Here is a 20,709-nt window from a genome sequence, read left to right as displayed (position 1 = left end):
GAAAATGGCACATGTTTTCTCTCAGGCAGAACTTAGCTTTAAAAAGTTAGATTTGCCTGTATGTTGTAGGAAGGGTCAGTAGTACTGGTCAGGAAGCTAGAATGAGTCTGAGTGAATGGAGGAATACGGAGGAATAAGGGAAGTAACAGTAGACAGGCAAGTGGTAGAGCAGGATACGGGGGGTGGAAAGGTCTTAGTGGGATGCAGGAGGGAAGGGAAAGAGGGAAGGGGAAATATATACAAAACTAAGTGAGGTATGAATAGGTACTACAGAAACCTACTTAATTAGTCAATTTAAAAGACAATTTTTTCCCCCTTTAAATAAAGAAGGGAGAGGATAGTCAGAGCAGTCAACGGAACCATTGTAATGCCAGCTATTGCCAAAGTGCTTGGTAATCCACCCCGGTGAAATGATAGGATCCTATTGCTGAAGACCCCTTAGACCTTAGTTGCGGGACACGGAGAAGTCAAGCTGTAAGTGAGATGGAAGCTATCTTCCTGCTGGATAGCTGCCATAGTGCTAGCCAGTGCTAGGTGAGCTGCTGGGGGAGAAAAGTCATCTGTAGTCTGAACAAGAAGTGAATCCTGCAAGGTGCAAAATTAGCCAGCCAGGCAAGATGTGCCCACTGGTGCAAGAATGGCACGTAAATTATGAGGGTAATTAAGTGCTCTCTGACTGGATAAGAGACGCTGCTCAGTGGGAGTGAATTTATGTCTGGTACTGAGAACCAAGACAAAAAATATATGGATTGGAAATTTATTGACCCTGGAGGGAAGGTTCCACTGTCCTTTGGCTAAACAGAGATATTAGCCAATCAAACAGCCTTCTAAGTGTGTATGGTTAAGCCCATTATTAATGCTATTCTCACTTTTGCTTATGAAGCCTTCTTTCTACAAGTGGAAGCAAATATGGGGAGACCAAAGTCTCAACAAAATGCCAAGAAGACAAAGCCCTGTGCTTAGCAGTACACAAATCATCTCTGTCGTGCCCTCAGGGCTCAGGGAGCATTGCAAGGGTAGTCACAAAAAAAAGGTGAATACTGCTGTCAGCGCTCAGCTAGATAAATATTTCTATGGAGATTGTGGTAGACACCAAGGGCTCTCAAGATTCATCAAAATATAAAATAAAAAGAAAATAAGAGGTTTTAAAGAAAGCTCATCACAAAAAAAGAAAGAGAGACGGAGACTTCTATCATGCTTCTTACTAAGGCTCAGAGAACATGGTGGAAGACGGGCAGAAAGAATGGAAGCGCCAGCCACAGGGTTTACTTTTAGGTATACTTTGGGGCACTGTCTTCAGAACCTGAAGTGGCTGGCACATTCATGACCCCACAGTGGTTATCAATACCGGTATGGTTCTGAGCCCATCATAAGGTTGACGTAAAGGATGGATGAGGACAAAAGGAATGACACATCCAAACAGAGGAAGGACTTCCTGGAGAGCAGAGGGTCCTCTGTGAATAATAAGTGGTGGAGCAGGGACACAATTAAATTATTGCATGCTATAAATAAAAGTTGTCAATAGAAAAGGAACAACTTCAAGTTGAAGCTCTTCAGAGAAAGCAGTTAGCCTGGCTATGTAAATTAATAAGAATCAGATTGAAATTAAGCTTCCTTTCACCTATACTAGATGCTCAAATACAATCAGTGTTTTCACACTGAAGAAAAAAGTCAAGAAAGACAAAAGAGGATATTTTCTGACATGCAAACATTCTAGACATTTGCTTACAGTGTAATACTCTTTAAGAAAATGCTTGAGGTTCTACACTGCAGTGAAATAAGCAAGTAAACCAAGACAGAAGATGAGATCAACAAAACCGTGGCTTTCTGTCCCATAAGGACAACTATAGAGTTAGCCTCAAGAACACTTGGTTCAGAACAGACAGTCCCAAGAAGAAGGATTCTGCAATAAGTTTATGGAAATGTAAACTAGGGTAACCATCATGGGAAATGTTATAGAAGGTCATAAAAAATTAATAATAGAACTACCATTTGACCCAGAAACTCCCCCACACAGTCTAAGCCGAAAACAAATGAAACAAACGCATGTATTGAAAGAATATGCATGTTCCTACATTCTTTGAACAGTATTTGCAGCAGCTCAGCCATGGAGAAGCCTTAAGTGTCCAACAACTAATGAATGAGAGGGAAAACATAGTGCATATATACAGAAGAACACAAATAATCTCCCCAGGGGTTGGAATCCCACCACATGTGACAACAGGTATGGAACTAGAAAGCACTATAAGTGAAACAATCCAGGCACAGAAAGATAAGTGCTGCCTGATTTTACTTGGAACCTAAAAGGAAGATGAGCCCATAGAAGTTCACTGTAGAGAATGGAGGATGTGCGATGGAACAGTTGGTCCATGAACACTAAATTTATTAAATAGAAGCAAAAGAAGGGAAATGGGGCTGGAGAGATGGCTTAGCAGTTAAGCGCTTGCCTCTGAAACCTAAGGACCCTGGTTCGAGGCTTGATTCCCCAGGACCCACGTTAGCCAGATGCACAAGGGGGCGCACGCGTCTGGAGTTTGTTTGCAGTGGCTGGAGGCCCTGGTGCACCCATTCTCTCTCTCTCTCTCTATCCTCTCTCTCTCTCTCTCTGCCTCTCTCTGTGTCTGTCTGTTGCTCTCAAATAAATAAATAAAAATAAAAAAAAAATTTGAAAAAAAAGAAGGGAAATGATGTTACTAATACATGATGTGTCCATACAGACTTCTACTTAGTAAAATAAAGAAAAAGAATTAAAAATAACCACCTCCAGTGGCAATAGGAAGAGGTTAAGTGGTAAGGGAAAGGAGAGGGGGCAGAAAGCAGGGTGCTGGGAGGAAATTATGATCAGGGTGCAGTGTGTGTATGTATTAAGGTTGTCAATGAAAGGTTACAAAAAGAAAAGGAATTCTGTTGTGCTAATGAACAGTGGGGTGACATCAGGTAACAATGACATACACTTAAAAACCTGGAAGAGGGAAGGGGAGATGGCTTAGAGGTTAAAGCACTTGCCTGCAAAGCCTAAGGACCCATGTTGGACTCTCTAGATCCCATGTAAGCCAGATGCACAAAGGTGAGGCAAACACAAGGCTGAAGGTGCCCACTAGGTGGCGCAAGAATCTGCTGTTTGATTTCAGAGCCTGAGACCCTGGTGCACCAATTCTCTCTCCCTCTCCCTCTCTCTCTCTTTATCTCTTGGTGTGTCTCTCTCTCAAAAATAAACCTGGAAGAAGTGCTAGAGAGATGGCTTAGTGGTTAAGGCAATTGTCTGCAAAGCCTAAGGACTGATGTTAAACTCTATAGGTCCCTTGTAAGCCAGATGCACAAAGGAACCCAAGCACACTAGTTAGTACATACACACAAGGAGGCACACACATCTGGAGTTTGAGTGCAGTGGCTGGAGGCCTTGTCATGCCAATTCTCTCTCGCTCTCACTCTTACTTTCCAGCTTAAAGAATGGCCAGTATGTTAAGCTTGCCAAAAAAAAAACAAAAAAAAAACTGGAAGAAAAGATTTTGAATATTTCTACCATAAAGAAATGATTACTATTTCAAGAACTAGCTATGTTTAAACAGATTTAAACCTCATGTAAGTTTTGCATTGTTGGTAACCTGATGTACCACGTTGATATGTTCAATATGAAGATTTTATGTACTAGGTAAATATAAATCTGATTTGTTCTTAAAAAGAAGGGTAAGCCAGGTGTGGAGGCACACGCCTTTGATCCCAGCACTTGGGAGGCAGAGGCAGGAGGATCGCTGTGAGTTCGAGGCCACCCTGAGACTCCATAATGAATTTCAGGTCAGCCTGAGCTACAGTGAAAGCCTACCTTGGAAAACCAAAAAAAAAGAAGGGTAAGTGGGACTGATCTCTAGATAGACCAAGTCACCAGGAAAACAGTGAAGAACATTGCCTATACATCTATATTTGTATCTGTGTCTACATGGAGATACCGTTTGAACTTAATTTTCATAATGCCCTCTTAAATGGCGCATATGTTATGGTAGCAGATTGGGAGAGGAAGGGACCATGTCTGAGTCCATGGCAGTACCCAAGAAGCAATATGAACATCACAGTATTGTAAACATTAAGAGGCTCCTTTTACTTATAGACCATAAGCCAGTTACCAAACACTTGGCTGTTTCACGGGCTCCTTGATTACAAGATTTTTATGATGATAACAGAAGAAAGATAAAGCTTACAATGTTAGGGACTTATCAGTTAGGAGATGGAAATATAGGAGTTAATCTGTTTACATATTTTAAAATATGGTTTAAAAGGATTTTTCCCCCCAGAGTTGATAAAAACAATGAAGTTACAAGATTCATGTTGGTCAAACTATGAATTGTCATAAAAGCATATTAGTGGAGATATGAAATAAAGTGGGACTGGCTTAGTTATCTAATTCTTTTGATGGCAGTAAGTCATTATACAATATCTAAAATTGATTTAAAACAGGCAACATATATATTAGTATAAATGTAGGTTCAATGACTTGATGTCTGATAGTTAAACTGTTAAATGTAATAACCTCTGGGGAATAGCCCAGAAAAAGGATGTTAATTTCTATTGCAACCCATTCTTTAATTTTAAGCATATGATTTCCAGCCATATGTGGAAAAATTTTAAATTGTCACTTAAAATGTTCAAATAATTGCATAAACAACATAGTCATTCAATTTAAAAGCAATCGCATTAAATAACAAACACATTGCATCCAGATATTGTCTGTTGAACAAAATCATTTCCAGTTTTTATGCCACATAGCTACAAAGGAGATGGAGGAGGGAAATGAAAAAAGTCTGCAGAAGTCAAAGCTGTGGCTACACTGCATAGCTTGTGTGAGCCGTGCCCAGCAGATTGACCTGCCTTATGTGTGAGAGAGAGATGAAGAGAGAGAGAGGAAGAAAGCGAATTGGCACGCCAGGGTTTCGGCCACTGCACTCGAATTCCAGATGTGTGTGCCCCCTCGTGTGCATGTGGGACCTCAAACACTTGTGCCACTGGGCGTCTGGCTTTTGTGGGACCTGGAGAGTCAAACACGAGTCCTTAGGCTTCAGAGGCAAGTGCCTTAACCACTGAGCCCTAGCCTGGATTTAAATTTGACTTCAGTCCCGAAAGGATTAGATTGAAATTTTGTTTTAAACTTTCAATTTTTTTCTAGCTGAATATTATAATGGATTTTGTTCTCTCTCACTCTCTCTCCTTCTGTCTCTCCCTCAGTCCTTCCCTCCAGCCTTAGAGTTGACTGTGTGCTGTCCCTCCTTCACTGCAGTTCTTTAGCTCTTTACTCCTTAAAATGGCAAAACCGTGAGTTATGACAGTCATCAGTTCACTTCAAGTGGATGGTTTCTATAACAACAATAGTTAGTGCTTACAAAGGGAAAGTTCAATATAGTTATATTCCTTAATATGTCTCACAAACTTGGTTTTGCACATGCATGAAATTATGAAGGAAATGGGAACTATGAAGGAAAAGTTAAGTCAATAAATTACATTTTTCCAACTTTAATTTTGTAAGCTATCTGTGAGTAGGCTTTCAAGTTACATGCAATTTATTTTCAAAATAGGGAAGTATGAGTTTGGCTCCAAATAATGGTATTTCATATCTATTCTTTGGCCAGAGAAGAGCCTGTGGACATTTATATACTTTTCAGTTTTTTCATTTCTGAGTAATCATCTCTCCAACCTTCTCCTCCACACTCATCATCCACTAGCTGTTTCCCAGGTCTCCCAAGGAGTAATGCCAGTGATTCCCACGTTCATCACAGGGCTTCATCTTGGAGTCCTATCTTCTGAGGAAACCAATCTGTTAGTCTAAAAACCACAGTTGAAATAAAGAATTTATGATCCAAAGTGTTATCAATTTTAAAATAATATCTACCTCTTAAATGTGGATTTCAGTTTCCTACTTTGAAATAGTAAGTGCATTTGAGATCCACTCAGCGTAAAGGAACCCATATCTGGAAAACCAGATCAGAATCCTATGGAGACAAAGATTATATGTTCTCCAGTGTCAAGCTCTCACCAGTCTGGCTAAAAGAGAGGCTATATACATCAAATTCTCCCTAAATTCATGATGTATATCCCATTTAGACTATGCTGACTTCACTCTCTATTGGGGAATCTGTTCTTCTTTTTCAGAAGGTAGCAAGACCTGAGGAGATAAACTACCCCTTGCACTTCAGCCAAGCCACAGCTGAACCCACAGAGGAATTGGGGAGATGAGCAAGAGTGCTGCTTCCATGTTCCTGATAATCAGCACCAGGGTGAAGGAGACAGAATCTGAGGATACTCAACACCCACCAAAGTGGGGATCCAGAGGCTCCTAAGAGCTCATTACTGAAGTAGACTTGAAACACGCCCACAACAGGGCTCAGGGAATTTTGTGGAAGAGGGGGCAGAAAGATTGTAAGAGCCACAGGTTGAGACATCATTCCCAGGGCCACTGCCTCCTCTAAAAACTTACTGCTGCTACCACAATGTATAACCCACAACCCCATGGGGAGTACGTGCAGCCCCACGGAGGAGTGCCCCCAGTGGAATGGGGGCAGGGATAAGGGAAAGAGGATCCCAACAGATGTATCCATATAAAATATGTTGTTAATAATAATAAATACAGTAGAAAAAATTTTCAGATTTCATAGAAGTGAATTTGCTTAGATACTCAAATAGGTTTGCGATACACACATACACACCAACTTTTCACTCAGTGGATTAAGTACTTTTGCATAGATTTCTTCCACATTGGATTACATTGGTAGCGTGGATTCTTGGGTAACTGACTTTTACTTGGTAACTGGTGCAATGGGCTATAATTGATTCCTACTCCAATCAGTACCACCATATAAAATAAACCCTTATATATTTAAAATAGAAATTTATTCATAAAAGTAGCTGTTTACTCAGCTACTGGCACTGTTCTAGGTACTAAAGTTACAGTGAACAGTGAGGTATGGTGCCTCTCTTCTAGAGGAAAAGCTCATGTTTTGGTGAAAAGAAGAGATAAACAAGCTGATCAGTTACAACATAGATTGGGATAAATTTAATGCAAATGATTAAATAGGTCAACTTAATAAGCAGTAATTGGGAACTACTTTATTAATTTTGTTAAAAATTATTTTTGTGGGTTGGATAGATGGCTTAGTGGTTAAGCGCTTGCCTGTGAAGCCTAAGGACTCTGGTTCGAGGCTTGATTCCCTAAGACCCACGTTAGCCAGATGCACAAGGGGGAGCATGCGTCTGGAGTTCGTTTGCAGTGGCTGGAGGCGCTGGTGTGCCCATTCTCTCTCTCTCAATCTCTTTCTCTCTTTCTCTATGTGCTTCTTTGTCTGCTGCTCTCAAATAAATAAATTAATTAATTAAAAAAGTGTTAAAATTAGTTTTGCAAGGAGAGGGAGAAAGAAGGAGAGAGAGAGAATGACAATGGGTTTTGCAATGCATGTACCACATTGTGTATATGGCTTTACATGGGTACTGGGGAATCAAACCTGGGTGTAACTCTGGGTTGTTAGGCTTTACAGGCAAGCTCTCCAACCACTGAGACACATCTCCAGACCCTGGGAACTATATTAGATTGGGAAGTTAGGGAAGACCTCTTAGAGAGTGATATATTAAATGTGAGATTTGGTTGACAAGAAATTAGCTGTCAACTCATAAATGAAGGGAAGGATATTTAGGCACTTTATTTATGGGTCCTCTAGGGGAGGGAGAATCTAAAACTAGTATGTAGGTGGTTACTAGTGAAGTAGACTCACTGCATGGATTTGGATGTGCCTCACATGTGGTGTGTGTATGTATAGTATATGTGCACATGTGTGTGTGTATGTGTATGCCCCATGCACATATGTGCAGAGGCCAGAGGAGAACATCAGGTGCACTCTATCATTTATACCCTTGTGTTTCCTTAAGACAGTCTCTGGGCTGGAGAGATGGCATAGTGGTTAAGGCACTTGCCTGTGAAGCCTAAAGACCCAGGTTCGATTCTCCAGGTCCCACATAAGCCAGATGCACATGGTTGGGCATGTGTTTGGGGTTCGTTTGCAGTGGCTGGAAGCCCTGACATGCCCATTATCACTCTCTCTCTTACTCTAATAAATAAATAAAAATAAAATCTTTTTTTTTTTTTTTTTTTAAAGACAGAGTCTCTCACCAAATGGTCAGGCTGGATGAACAGTGAGCCCCAGAAATTCTGGTCTCTACTCCCCTTAGGACTTGGGTTAGAGGTGTGCATTGGCCATGCCTAGCTATTTATGTGGGTTCCAGACAATCAAATTTTGGGTGAATCAGGCCCTCTTAGGTCCACACACTTATGCAGAAAGCTCTTCTTCCTACCAATCCACCTTCTATAGGTCTAACATTTACTCTTAAAAGATCTGGAATAAATTTTTAAACTCTCAATATCACATAATAAGAGTCAAATGTAGAAGATAAACAATAAAATAGAAATATAGGTAGAATTTTGCCTAAAATTATAAACCAATGTAGCAGCTATGGAAGGTTCCTTTTAGGGAGAAATGGGAAATTGAGGTCAGGAAAAATAAAGTGCTAAGACATATTGATTCTTTTTGTTAAAAATATTTATTTATTAGAGAGAGAGAGAGAGAGAGAGAGAGAGAGAGAAAGAGAATGGGTGCATCAAGGCCTCCAGCTACCACAAATGAACTCCAGACGTGAACGCCCCCTGTGCATCTGGCTAACGTGGGTCCTGGGGAATTGAACCTGGGTCCTATGGCCTCACAGGGAAGTGCCTCAACCACTAAGTCATCCCCCCAGCCTGACGGGTTTTATTCTTGTATTGATGTTATTAGTATTAGTGGTAATTTGAATGGATGATCCCCGATATACTCAGGAGTCTATTAAAGATTGTAATTTAGATCTGCAGACAATTCACTGGAGGAGGTGTCATTGTGGATGGATCTTGGGGTTCAGCCCTAAGGCAGGTCTGAATTCAAATCTAAGATACACACAGTGCCTGAGTTCTGCCTGGGGTTCCTAAAGTGTGCATACTTGTGGGGGCTTTTGGTTTTTCTCTCTCTCTGCTTGGTCCTGTAAGAGGGGGCGACTTCTGCCATGATGGAACTCCCCTGTGCTGATTCTGTAAGCTTCAATAAATGTCCTTTCCTCCCTGACTGCCTGATTTGGACATTCTTCCAAGCAACCTTAGGCTGTCTGCTACACTATTATTTAACTAAATTTTGCCAGTTGCTTAGGAGCACTCTGGTAGAGAGGGAGAAATTGATGGTGTGAAGGAACATAATTGAATAAATGAAGCTCACAGGCTGATCTCTTTAGTAACTGTGAGTAATTATGCATCTCATTATTCTATAGGGTTTCTTTGTTTTTGTGAAAATGTTCATAATTTTCATTAATTTCCCCCCAAATTTTGTTTGTGTAGTTAGGACACTGGAGCAGGCATTTAGAAGTCTGGATTCTAATCCAGGGCACACCATCACATCACCATGCATTGTTAGGTGATGCATTTATTCTCTAGAGCAGAGTTTATTTATCTCCAAAATGCAAGTGCTATAACCAGACACTTTATCGGCTTAACTAAGAGGACACTGAATATATAGTGGATCAAGAAACTTGCATATACTGATGAACATAAGGTGGTTGTATTCAAACAAACACCCATCACTACTGTGGCCAAGATAGTCATCCTTGTTACTATCGCCATATCATCACCATCCCTAGGAAGTAAGAAACACAGAAATAACGTGTTTTATTTATTTATCTATTTATTTTGATGTAGGGTCTTACTCTAGCCCAGGCTGAACTGGCACTCACTCTGTAGTCCCAAACTGGCCTTGAACTCATAACAATCCTTCTACCTCTGCCTCCCAACTGCTGGGATTAAAGGTGTGTACCCCATGACTGGCTTGAAAGAGCTTTTGAGGTTGATTTCTTCCCGGTAGGAATTGCTTTTAAAACAGCAATGCCATGCCTTGAATTTTAGGTATTAAAAAAAAAAAAAGAAAGAAAACAAAACTGGCAAAACTAGCATTAGTTTCCTAAGCTAAAACTCATCTTGTCCCCCGAAATTAGTAAAGTTAAGGCTGCAGGAATTTATGACATTGGCTGTTTTCTTCCTTTTTCTTCTTGAGGAAACACAGGTATCCTCAGATTCTAGAGGCACACAGAAATTGTAAAAATAAACAATAGGTCATTTCTATTTCTCAGCTTCCCTAACTAGCTTTTGTTCAAATGAATCATTATCTTCCTCACTTTGCTCTCATTTTTCCAGGAAGACAAAGGAAGCCAGACCGAGAAGATAATTTTCCCCAAATGCCTGGAAGACGAATGTTCCCACAAGAGTGGATGGAGAAGAAGGAAGTTAGGAGTCTTGCTTCATTGATTTTCTCCTGCTACACTCTCTGTCTGCAGTGAGACACCTGAAGGTGTAGGCAGTTTTAATATATTGTCTGTGTCAGTTCTGCATGATCAGAAAATATGCTGAAAAGACTGCTGAGGGAAAGTGACCATTTTATTCTCCTGATGACTTTATACATTAATTTTTTTTTTTTTTTTTTTTTTTTTTTTTTTTTTTTTTTTTTTTTTTTTTAGTATCAGTTACAACCGATCATGATCCATCTTGAGCTGAGAGAAGATGTCACTTGGGATTCAGCAGAAAGATAAGGTGCTTGGTTCACTGGTGCATTGAAAAAAGAAAAAAAAAAAAACCTGTCCTTTCTTTAATTTCTTTCTTGTTCATTTTTATTTATTTATTTGAGAATGACATAGAGAGAGAGAGAGAAAGAGGTAGAGAGAGAGAGAGAGAGAGAGAGAGAGAGAGAGAATGGGCACACCAGGGCCTCCAGCCACTGCAAGCGAACTCCATATGCATGCGCGCCCCCTTGTGCATCTGGCTAACGTCGGTCCTGGGGAATTGAGCCTCAAACCGGGGTCCTTAGGCTTCATAGGCAAGCACTTAACCGCTAAGCCATCTCTCCAGCCGTAATTTCTTTCTTCAGCATATGAATGTACTTTGTAATATCCTAGACCAAGAGTGAACGTGTTTGTGGACAGAAAGTTATTCTTTTTCACGAAAGTTCAATGGAGCATTCATGTAGTAAGAAATAGATTCAGGGCTGGAGAGATGCCTCAGTGGTTAAGGCACCTGCCTGTAAGCCTAAGAACCAGGGTTTGATCCCTACTCTATGCAAAGCAAGATGCACAAAGCGGCGCCTGCATCTGCAGTTGGTCTGCAGTGGTACCATGCCCTGGCATGCCCTTTGTGTCTCTCTGCTTACAAATAAATAAATAAACAGATATTTGAACAAAGAAGTATATATGACTTGTTTTAAAGACTATGTATTAGAGCAACTTTAAATAAGTTTATCTCCACCATACTTTTTGTGTATGTACTGTATAATATATATTCTTTGAACATCTATGTCAGCATATCAAATAGATTGCTGAGGGAAGGGTTGATACAAGACTGGATAGAGCACCAGAATGAGGTTCTAATTGGTAGTTGGTAAATGAGATCAATAATATGAGCACGACTAAATAACTAACAACTTCGAAAACCAGCATAATTTTACCCTTTAATTTATTAAAAATACTTGAACTTTTCAGTTTACCTTCTCTGAGCTAAAGCCCATGTTATGAATGTATATTGACAGAGGAGCCTATTTAACATTAAAACTGACATTTGTGTAATGAAATCCCCAAGAATTTTGAATTTAGGCTTGCCTGTGAAAATATAGACTGCCAATCTTTAACATGTTTAAAATAGTTGTAATTTAAGAACACAAAGGAAATAAGAAAGACTAATAGTAATGTGTAGTAAAGTTGGTCAATTACTGAATAATGTGGCTAAAATAATTAGGGTTCTAGAGTTCTAGAAGACTTTATCTCAGGTACACGCACCATAAAAAAGATTCTATCAATTTAATCTGAAAAAAAAAATCTTAAAAACTTGCTCTATTAGATTTTTGAATAAAATCTCATTTATTTTCCTCAGCCAGGGAGAGTTTGATATTTGTCTGAATTCCTGCTATCACTGAAAAATTTCAATGTCTCATTCTTTAAATGTTACAGGGCATATGATAACATATGTCATTATGAAGTACTGAAATTATCCCCAAAGAAAGAACAGAAGGAAAGAAAAGGTGAGAAAAACTGTGCTATTTTTACCTAGTTTTCCTAGAGCTTTCTGGCTTTAAGAAGGATGATATATGTGTATGTGTACAGAGGTATGCATATATGTTCTGTATTTTGCATACACTGGTTTCTTGAAAACTAGTTAAAAAGCTCATTTTAAATATATGTCTTTTAAAAAACTAACTTAAAAGCCCATTTTAAAAAACTGCCCTTTAAAATCCTTTGTGGAAAGTAATTTTTATATAAATCTTGTTTTAAAGATTATTTATTTATTTATTTAGCAGAGCCAGAGAGAGGGGTGGGAGGAAGAGAGAGAGAGAGAGAGAGAGAGAGAGAGAGAGAGAGAGAGAGAGAGAGAGAGAGAGAGAGAGAGAGAATGGGTGCCCCAGGGCCTCTAGTCACTGCAAATGAACTCCAGACGCATGTGCCACCACGTTTATCTGGTTTATGTGGGACCTAGGTCCTTAGGCTTCGCAGGCAAGGGCCTTCACTGCTAAACCCTTTCTCCAGACCATGAGTAACTTTTGCTACTATTGTAGGTGTGCTATGAGCAGCTTCAAGGATTCAACAAGAGCAAGGTGGGGGGGGGGGTCCTTTCAGCACAGGAACATTATAAGAATGCAAAGATTAGGATGGGGGACAAACATGGTTTTTTTTTTTCTGTTTTTCTTTCTGTAAGACATAGTAGCAGACCATGTCAGGACAGAGTGGATAAAGGGCCTATGTTGTGGGCAGGCCTGCCAGAAGCAATCTGACCACTTTGAGGTGCTATCAAGCAAGGCTTCTCAGCCAAGTTGGTGTCTGGTGTGCAAAATGAAAATGTGTTAGGACTTGCATAGGTGGTGGGTGGAGGAAGAGTGTTCCAGAAGAAGAGTGACAAAAGCTTAATATGCAGGAAGGGGAAAACACACCACCGAGGAACCGGAAGGCAAGCATGGCCAAGAACAGGGTATGAGGGACGTGGTGACAACTTGGCTACAAAAGGGACGGGAAATTTTGCAGAATGCATTATTTTCTAATTTTTTTTATTTCATTTATTCATTTTAGAGAGGAGAGAGAGAGAGAGAAAGAGAGATTGAGAGAGAGAGAGAGAGAGAGAGAGAGAGAGGCAGAGAGAGAGACCTGTTCTAAGTCTGTCCATTTTTCTACAAATTTCACTGTATTGCTTTTTTCTTACTGCTGAGTAGAATTCCACTGTGCAAATGTACCACAAGTTCGTCATCCACTCATCCAATGATGGGCATCTGAGTTGATTCCAGCTCTAAGCTATAATGAATTGAACAGCTATGGACATGGTTGAGCAAATGTCTCTGTTTTGATGCATGGAGCATTTAGGATCAATGCCCCATAAGGAAATAAATGGGTCTGTTGGTAGCTCTATGTTCATCCTTCTCAGGAATCTCTGAATTGATTTCCATGGTGGTTGTACAAGTTTATATTCCCACCAACTGTGCATGAAGGTTTCTTGTTCCCCACATCCTAGCTAACGTTTGTCATTGTTAACTTATTAATGACTGCCATCCTTACTGGAGCAAGGTAGAATCAAATGGTTGTTTTAATTTGCATTTCTCTAATGGTTTGGGATGTTGAACATTTTCTTAAGTGTGTGTTAGCCATTTGTCATTCTTCCTCTGAGAACTCCCTATCCAGTTCTCTGCCTCACTTTTGAAGTGAGTTGTTTGATTTTTTTTTTAATAGTTTAGTTTTTTGAGTTCTTTGTAGATTCTAGATATTAGGCTTCTGTCAGTGGTACAGCTGGTGCACACAATCACAGAAGGACAAACGCCTCATGGTGTCACTTATCTGCGGTTCCTAAGCGGGTCCTGCTTGAGTTGCTGTGATACCTGATAGGCAACTCGAGGCCCAGACAATAGGGCTTTAAGAGTTTGGGGGGAGGGAAAAGAGAAAGGGGAAGAAGCAAACACAAAATTAAATAAAAATGAGCTGATACTATAGAAACCTTTATGCTTGGAGATAGCCTAAAAGATATCTATATAAGCCTCAAAAGGAATAAGTGGGGAGCAACTGAAAAGTAGGGCTCTAGGGAGGGTGGGATGAAGTCTAAACTTAATACAAAAAGTTTTTTCTGTCCCCGACCTGTAACTCCCAGTACCAGAGATTGGTTGCTACCCACATAGAGCTGTTGATAGGAGACACCTAAGAGGTCCCCAAATCAAGACAGCTTTCTGTCAAAGCACTTGATTACCTACCTGAGGCAAAAGCTAAGACACTGTTGCTGAAGACGCCATATGCTGCTGACACAGAGCACAGAGACCTGGCTGGCATGCAGAAGAAAGCCAGACCCCAGACAGCCTATCTAGTGTGGGAAAGTGCTCCATGTGCTACTGGGGGAAGTGGCCAACAATGGCCTGAGCAACCAGAGGTCTCAGCTACTCAGAAGGAAACATCCTGACAGGTTTTACATGCCAGTGCAATAGTGGCACACAGCCTCAGTGGGTAACCATTAGCTTTCTGATTGGTCAAGAGATCCACTCAGTGTAAAGGAACTCCTATGTGGAACTGGGAACCAGATCAGAATCCTATGGATACAAAGATTATGCTCTACAGTGTCAAGCTCTCACTAGTCTTTAGCTAAAAGAGGGATTACATACATCAAATTCACCCTAAATTAATAATGCTTATCCCATGTAAATTATGTTGACTTAACTCTCCATTGGAGAATCTGTTCTTCTTTGTCAGAAGGTAGAGAGACTGGAGGAGATAAACTCACCTTCGCACTTCAGCCAAGCCAGAGCTGAATCCAGAGAGGAATGGGGAGATGAGCAAGAGTGCTGCTTCCATGTTCCTAATAATCAGCACCAGGGTGAAGGAGACAGACCCTGAGGATACTCAACACCTACCAAAGTGGAGATCCAGAGGCTCCTAAGAGCTCATCACTGAAGCAGATTTAAATTTCACCCACCACTACTCAGGGAATTTTGCAGAATAGGGGGTGGAAAGATTGTAAGAGCCATAGGTTGAGACATCATGCCCAGAGGCATTCCCTATCCCCTCCAACCCCCCCACAAATAACTGGCTACTGAACTCACAACGCATAAACTACAACCCCATGGGGAGTGCCTGCAACCCCACTGAGAAGTGTCCTCAATGGAATGGAGACAGGGACGAGGGAAAAGAGGGTACCCCAACACATGATATATCCATATGAAGCATCTTGTTAATAATAATAGTAAATATTTGAAAAGTAAATAAATGAAAGAGGAAGATAGAGAATGGGCACACCAGGGCTTTTAGCCACTGCAAAGGACCTCCAGATTCACTATACACCTTGGGCATCTGGCTTACCTGGGTATGGATGAATCAAACTTGGGTTTTTAAGATTCCTAGTCAAGTGCCTTAACCACTGAACCATCTCTCCAGCCCCAGAATGCATTAAGACTAGTGAAACAAAGGTGTCTGGATTAAGCTTTCAAGCTAAACCACTCAAATTAAAATTATATTGTGGATTGACTTGTATTTGACAAAATTTATGCTAAATACTCAGTGTGATGGAGAGTGAATGTCTTCTGCCAAAGTAAATAGTTAGGAAACCATTCATTGCAATATCCCGCTGAAAAACTGATGAATTATTTTCTGCATTTGGATGGAAGAAATGAGGGTACAGAACAGACAAGGTTTTGAGAGGTAAGTGAGAGGTGAGAAAGAAGTAACTGATGATGTGGAGATTTTCTGGGAGAAGTGGGATTTAGGGAAGACTCAGGAAATGGCTGACTCTCATGCTTCCGTTTTTTTGTTCTCCACAACAGTTGATTGGATTATGGTTCTTTCACAAATTTAAACTTATGAGATTGTTAAAATTATTTTTATACTATTATAGGTATCCAGTAAAAACATGGTATGTTGGAGAAATCTGCTTTTTATGTTTAAATTCAGAAGAACCTTAAAGTTATTGTCTCCACTATAGCCTTTGGAAGTTAATTTAAAATTTCAGCATGTTTTCCTTAAATTGACAATACAAATGTCTGACCCAGAGTTCTTTCATGAATTAAAACAGACATATGCAAATCAGCTGGCCATGCCTTTCAAGGAGTCGCCAGTGGGTTTTTCTGCAACTTCCTACTCATGTGCTTGTCCCTGCCTTAGTAGAGAAATGGTCTCTTATTCTTTGAATTTTTGAATGCCTGGAAAAGTGACAACACCCTTCAGGGGGGCAAAGAAGATTTGTTGAATATATGTATGTGCACTCCCCAAACATAGGAAGTTTGTTACACTTTTTAACCCTTAATATGCCATAAATATCATAGAGTCACAGTGTCAGCGCTGTGACCTCTAATGGTCACTTGAATGAGAAGATGACTCTAGTGCCTCGCTAGGTGGCACCAAATCATTGGCCTAAGATAGAAGAAGCAAGAAGGGCTTGGCAAAAGGGAACAGCCTGGTTATCCTCCACATTAAATTTCTATTGGGGCTCTCAGGGGGTGTATAGGAGCTTTAACTACTTTTTTGTCAGGCAAATTCTCACACGTACACGATTATATTCTGTACGTCCAAGAATGCGGTATGATTTAATTAATCACAGGGGACCTGGACTCTATTCAGTCTCTCACAGGAGAAAATTAAGCACTTAAGAAATAATATTACTGTACCTCTTTCAGTCCACCAGGGTACTTTGCTGCAGAAACTTTTTTTTTTTTTCTTCTAATTTTGGTCTTGTCCAAACCTCTAATTCTCTGGCAGAAATGAAACGAAATGGTACCTTAGTGGTCTTCATGCCTTGTGACTCCCTCAGAGCCTTATTTACTGTTTGGGAGAGAGACCTTGAAGACGATTAAGCTGATTTAATTTTCAGTATCTTAAATTCAGGGCATGTACCCAGTGGTATTTTATTTAAAAGTAAGCCCACTGACAAAAATGAAGGGAAACACATTCATCATTGCTTCCATTTTCTTTGCTCTTCCCAATTTGCTTCTACCCTCTGCTACTTGGCTGTGCTTGGAGAGCTGTGTGAAGAGTGAAGGGGCCGTTGATGGATGAGCCACGCGGCTCTAGTTTCGCCAGCACCAATGCCAGCTTTTTCCAGTGTGCCATACTTGATCTGAGCACCACGCAAGCGGAGTTTCCATCCTTTGGGACACTGACCCCTTGATATCTCCCCCTCTCTGTTAATGGCCCTGATGATAATTAAGTCCTGTGTTGTCTCCCACCTCCCTGTGTTCTGATATTTCACTATTCTGGCACTGAGAAGCGGGTACTGGGCATGGACTTACAAGGATCCTCAGGGATGAATTGATCCAACTTGTACTAATTATCAGAAAATGTAAATACAATGTTAAATGCATTTTAATGAAACTATGGCCTAAGGACACACTGAAAATTATATGTTTGGTTTTTGTAATTGTTCTTATTACATATCTATACTATCTCTATATCTGTCTATCATCTATTATGTGACACACTGTTTTAATTGGAATTATTCTATTTTAGCGGTTAATATAAAAATTATTTGGGGGCATGTTAGGATTACGAGGGGTGGTCTAGTTATAGATTCTCAAAAAGCAATTGACATAAACATGGCAGAAAGGAAAACATTAGGCGTAAAGTCATTGATTATGGCACTGGTCTCTCTGCTAAGTGAACAGGGAAGCTGGACTTCTGATGATTGGGAAGGATTTAAGAAATATAAGAACTGTACTCCACACTTGGAATCCATGGCTTCCACATCTTCAAGTCTAACCCTCTGTGATTCAAAACTATTTGACAGTTTTATTTGTACTGAGCATGTATCAAATCCTCAAACCTAAGGACATACAGAAATATCGAGATAGTCTAGATACAATGGAAGAACAACTTTCTTTGTTTGAGTTATAATTTTCAGTATTGGGGATATATGTGGATTGTAAAAAAAAAGAAGAAGAAACTGTGTGATATAAAAAGGATGTCTGTGTAGAGCTATCCAACTGTAATAGAGATTATTTCTAGCTCAGTAGACCTACAGAGAGTATACAGAGAGGTGAACTCCATTCCTGTAAAGAGCAAACCATGTTTTCTGTTTCAGTTGTTTGAAAATATAACACAGATACTAAGAGACAAGCCGTTATTAGCTAGAGCCATCTTATAGCATGCCCATGTCTTGCCAGAGCCCGTTTCCATCCAGCAGATAGCTGCTCTCAAGATGCAATGCTATGTGCATTAACTGACCGATTCTCAGGAGAGCACAGTGAGCACGGTGAGGGTATTCTAGGAATCTGGAATGTTCTGTGTGTGTGCCACATAGATGCCTTTGAAAATGAGTTGAGCCCTCTCTACATGGGCTAGTCCTGAATACCGTCATCTAACCTAAGATTCCTAATCAGATATTTCATGAGCTAATGGACTAAGCGTGTAGTTACTTCTTTGTAACTTCTAAGGAACATTGATATCGTGTGTGTGTGTGTGTGTGTGTGTGCATGTGTTCCAAGAGTCTTTTGCTTCTGTATAGAAATGCTTGTCTGGCTTTATGTGGGTGACGGGGGAATTGAACTTGTACCAACAGGGTTTGTAAGCGAGTGCCTTTAACCCCTGAACCATTTCCCCAGCATAAGCACTATCAGTCTTGGTTTGAGAATTTCTTATTTGATGGAAATATGATTTGATTAGCGAGTTACTATGGACGCTGAATTCATGAGCTGATATAGTCTCGGGGTGACCTCAAACTCATGGCGATCCTCCTACCTCTACCTCTACTTCCTGATTGCTGGGATTAAAAGAGTGCCAGCACACCCGGCTTTGAATTCATGATATTTCTTGATTTTTAAAAGAATATAAACCATAAATTTTATGTTCAGGTATTAACTGTAACTGTACATATTGAATTATAAGACCAGAACATGTAAGTCATATTTAAGTGATATGCCAAATAGTTAAATTTTTTTATTAGCCTTAATCACAACTTTCCCTTTTCATGTTAAATATTATGTGGCTATATGGAAGTTTTTCTTAACGAGTTAAATGGATGATTTCTTTTTTGCCACTTGAAAGAGCTCATATGCTGTTGAAATGTTTGTAAAGAGTTACCATGACTAGTTGAAGGAGTAATTTATAAAATAGTCATTAAGTTTTTTGACAAAGGCATTCTAACATATAGAACGACCATGATAGACATTGTTGTTGTCCTCTTGAAACAAACTTGTGGCAGATATGTGCAATTAAGCTTGCAATGATGACAAGGTATACTCTTTAGAGAAATGCTGGGGGTTGGGCATGGCCGACAGGGAAACACAGAAACACTGAAAGGCAAGAACCGGAGTGGAAGATTCCCACATGTGAATCTGATTAGAACAACTGTTTTCTTTTGCTTTAATCGTTGCTATTTCACACAGTGCCATGGGAGCTTCCATTTCTCCAATCTCGAGATTTCCCTACAGAATAATACTTTTCTTCCCCCAGCTGAGCAATGTTTGCCTGTAGATTGTATTTAGCCAGCACGTTATTTCAAGCCACCAAAATAGCAACACAGAGCCCTGGGAATTCAGAAACATGTTAATAAAGCACCCCAGCATGCTTAAGTCATTAAAGGCCACTTTGGAGTGACAAGCAGGCCTCGTGTTCTCTACAATCAGGCACCTGGGCCTTCACGCACGACGCGAGAATGCACTTTTCCTTGCACGAGCTCGAGAACTGTGACTGAGGCACAGCCCACTCTCTCCGCTCTCTCTACTCACTCAGCTTCTTCATGCAGTCGCGCAGCCTGCTCTCCAAGCTCAGCACCCTCTGGTGCAGCTCCTCGTAGTCATAGGCTCCGATCTCCTCCTGGATGCCAGTGAGCACGGCAGACAGGTTGCGGATTTCCTCCTTGAACTGTGTGATCAGCTTGGCATCTGTTTTGTACTGTTCTAAGACCGGGATCAAGGGCAGGAGCTCATCCATTTTCTCTTTCAGCTCCTGTGAAGAGCGGCGGGTTATTGTGGAGTCCCTCAGACTGTGCATCTTAGTTCATTTTGTCAAATATTTTTTGTTTACTTTTTATTTATTTGAGAACAACAGGCAGAGAGAAAGAGAGAGAGAGAGGGAGAGGGAGAGGGAGAGGGAGAGGGAGAGGGAGAGGGAGAGGGAGAGGGAGAGGGAGAGGGAGAGAGGGAGGGAGAGAATGGGCATGCCAGGGCCTCCAGCCACTGCAGACGAACTCCAGATGCATGTGCCCCCTTTGTGCATGTGGCTAACATGGGTCCTGGGGAGTCCAGCCTCAAACCGAGATCCTTAGGTGTCACAAGCAAGTGCTTAACCGCTAAGCCATCTCTCCAGCCCCATCTTTGTTCTTTATGTGATGATACCTAATGGAAACTGACTGCTATACCAGCTCAAAGTTCCTCACTGACTTTTGGTTGAAATCAGATAGATTCTGAAGATCTAAGTGGTCACTTGATTATTAGTCATACACTTTCTTATCGCACCTCGTCCATCTGATAACCTCTCTTTAAAATGGTTTCATGCTTCGCATTATTTGATTAGAAAAATCTTCCTGTCATAGGATTCTGGACTCTTACATCTGTTAATATTTAAGAACGTGAATAATACATCACCTAGTTAGGAAACAAATGCAAGAAGGCCTGTCCTCTTACTATGTTTTGAGAAAACGTATTGGAAATAGGTCAGATATTTTATGAGTAT

General features: G+C 40.5%; 1 protein-coding gene across 4 annotated transcripts in view; it reads right to left on the bottom strand.

The window, feature by feature from the left end:
* Positions 1-20,709, bottom strand: part of Olfm3 (olfactomedin 3) — a 215,543-nt gene that overhangs the window by 8,895 nt on the left and 185,939 nt on the right. For all 4 annotated transcript variants that reach the window (XM_045137887.1, XM_045137888.1, XM_045137889.1 and 1 more), the window contains one exon: positions 19,764-19,983. In XM_045137887.1, the coding sequence (XP_044993822.1) occupies positions 19,764-19,983 (220 nt within the window). The remainder of the gene's footprint in view (positions 1-19,763; positions 19,984-20,709) is intronic.

Source organism: Jaculus jaculus, chromosome 19 (genome assembly GCF_020740685.1).
Source record: "Jaculus jaculus isolate mJacJac1 chromosome 19, mJacJac1.mat.Y.cur, whole genome shotgun sequence".
In the NCBI taxonomy this organism is placed as follows: Eukaryota; Metazoa; Chordata; class Mammalia; order Rodentia; family Dipodidae; genus Jaculus; species Jaculus jaculus.
Note: the sequence above shows the minus strand (reverse complement) of the source record. Positions and strands in the feature narration are given on the sequence as shown.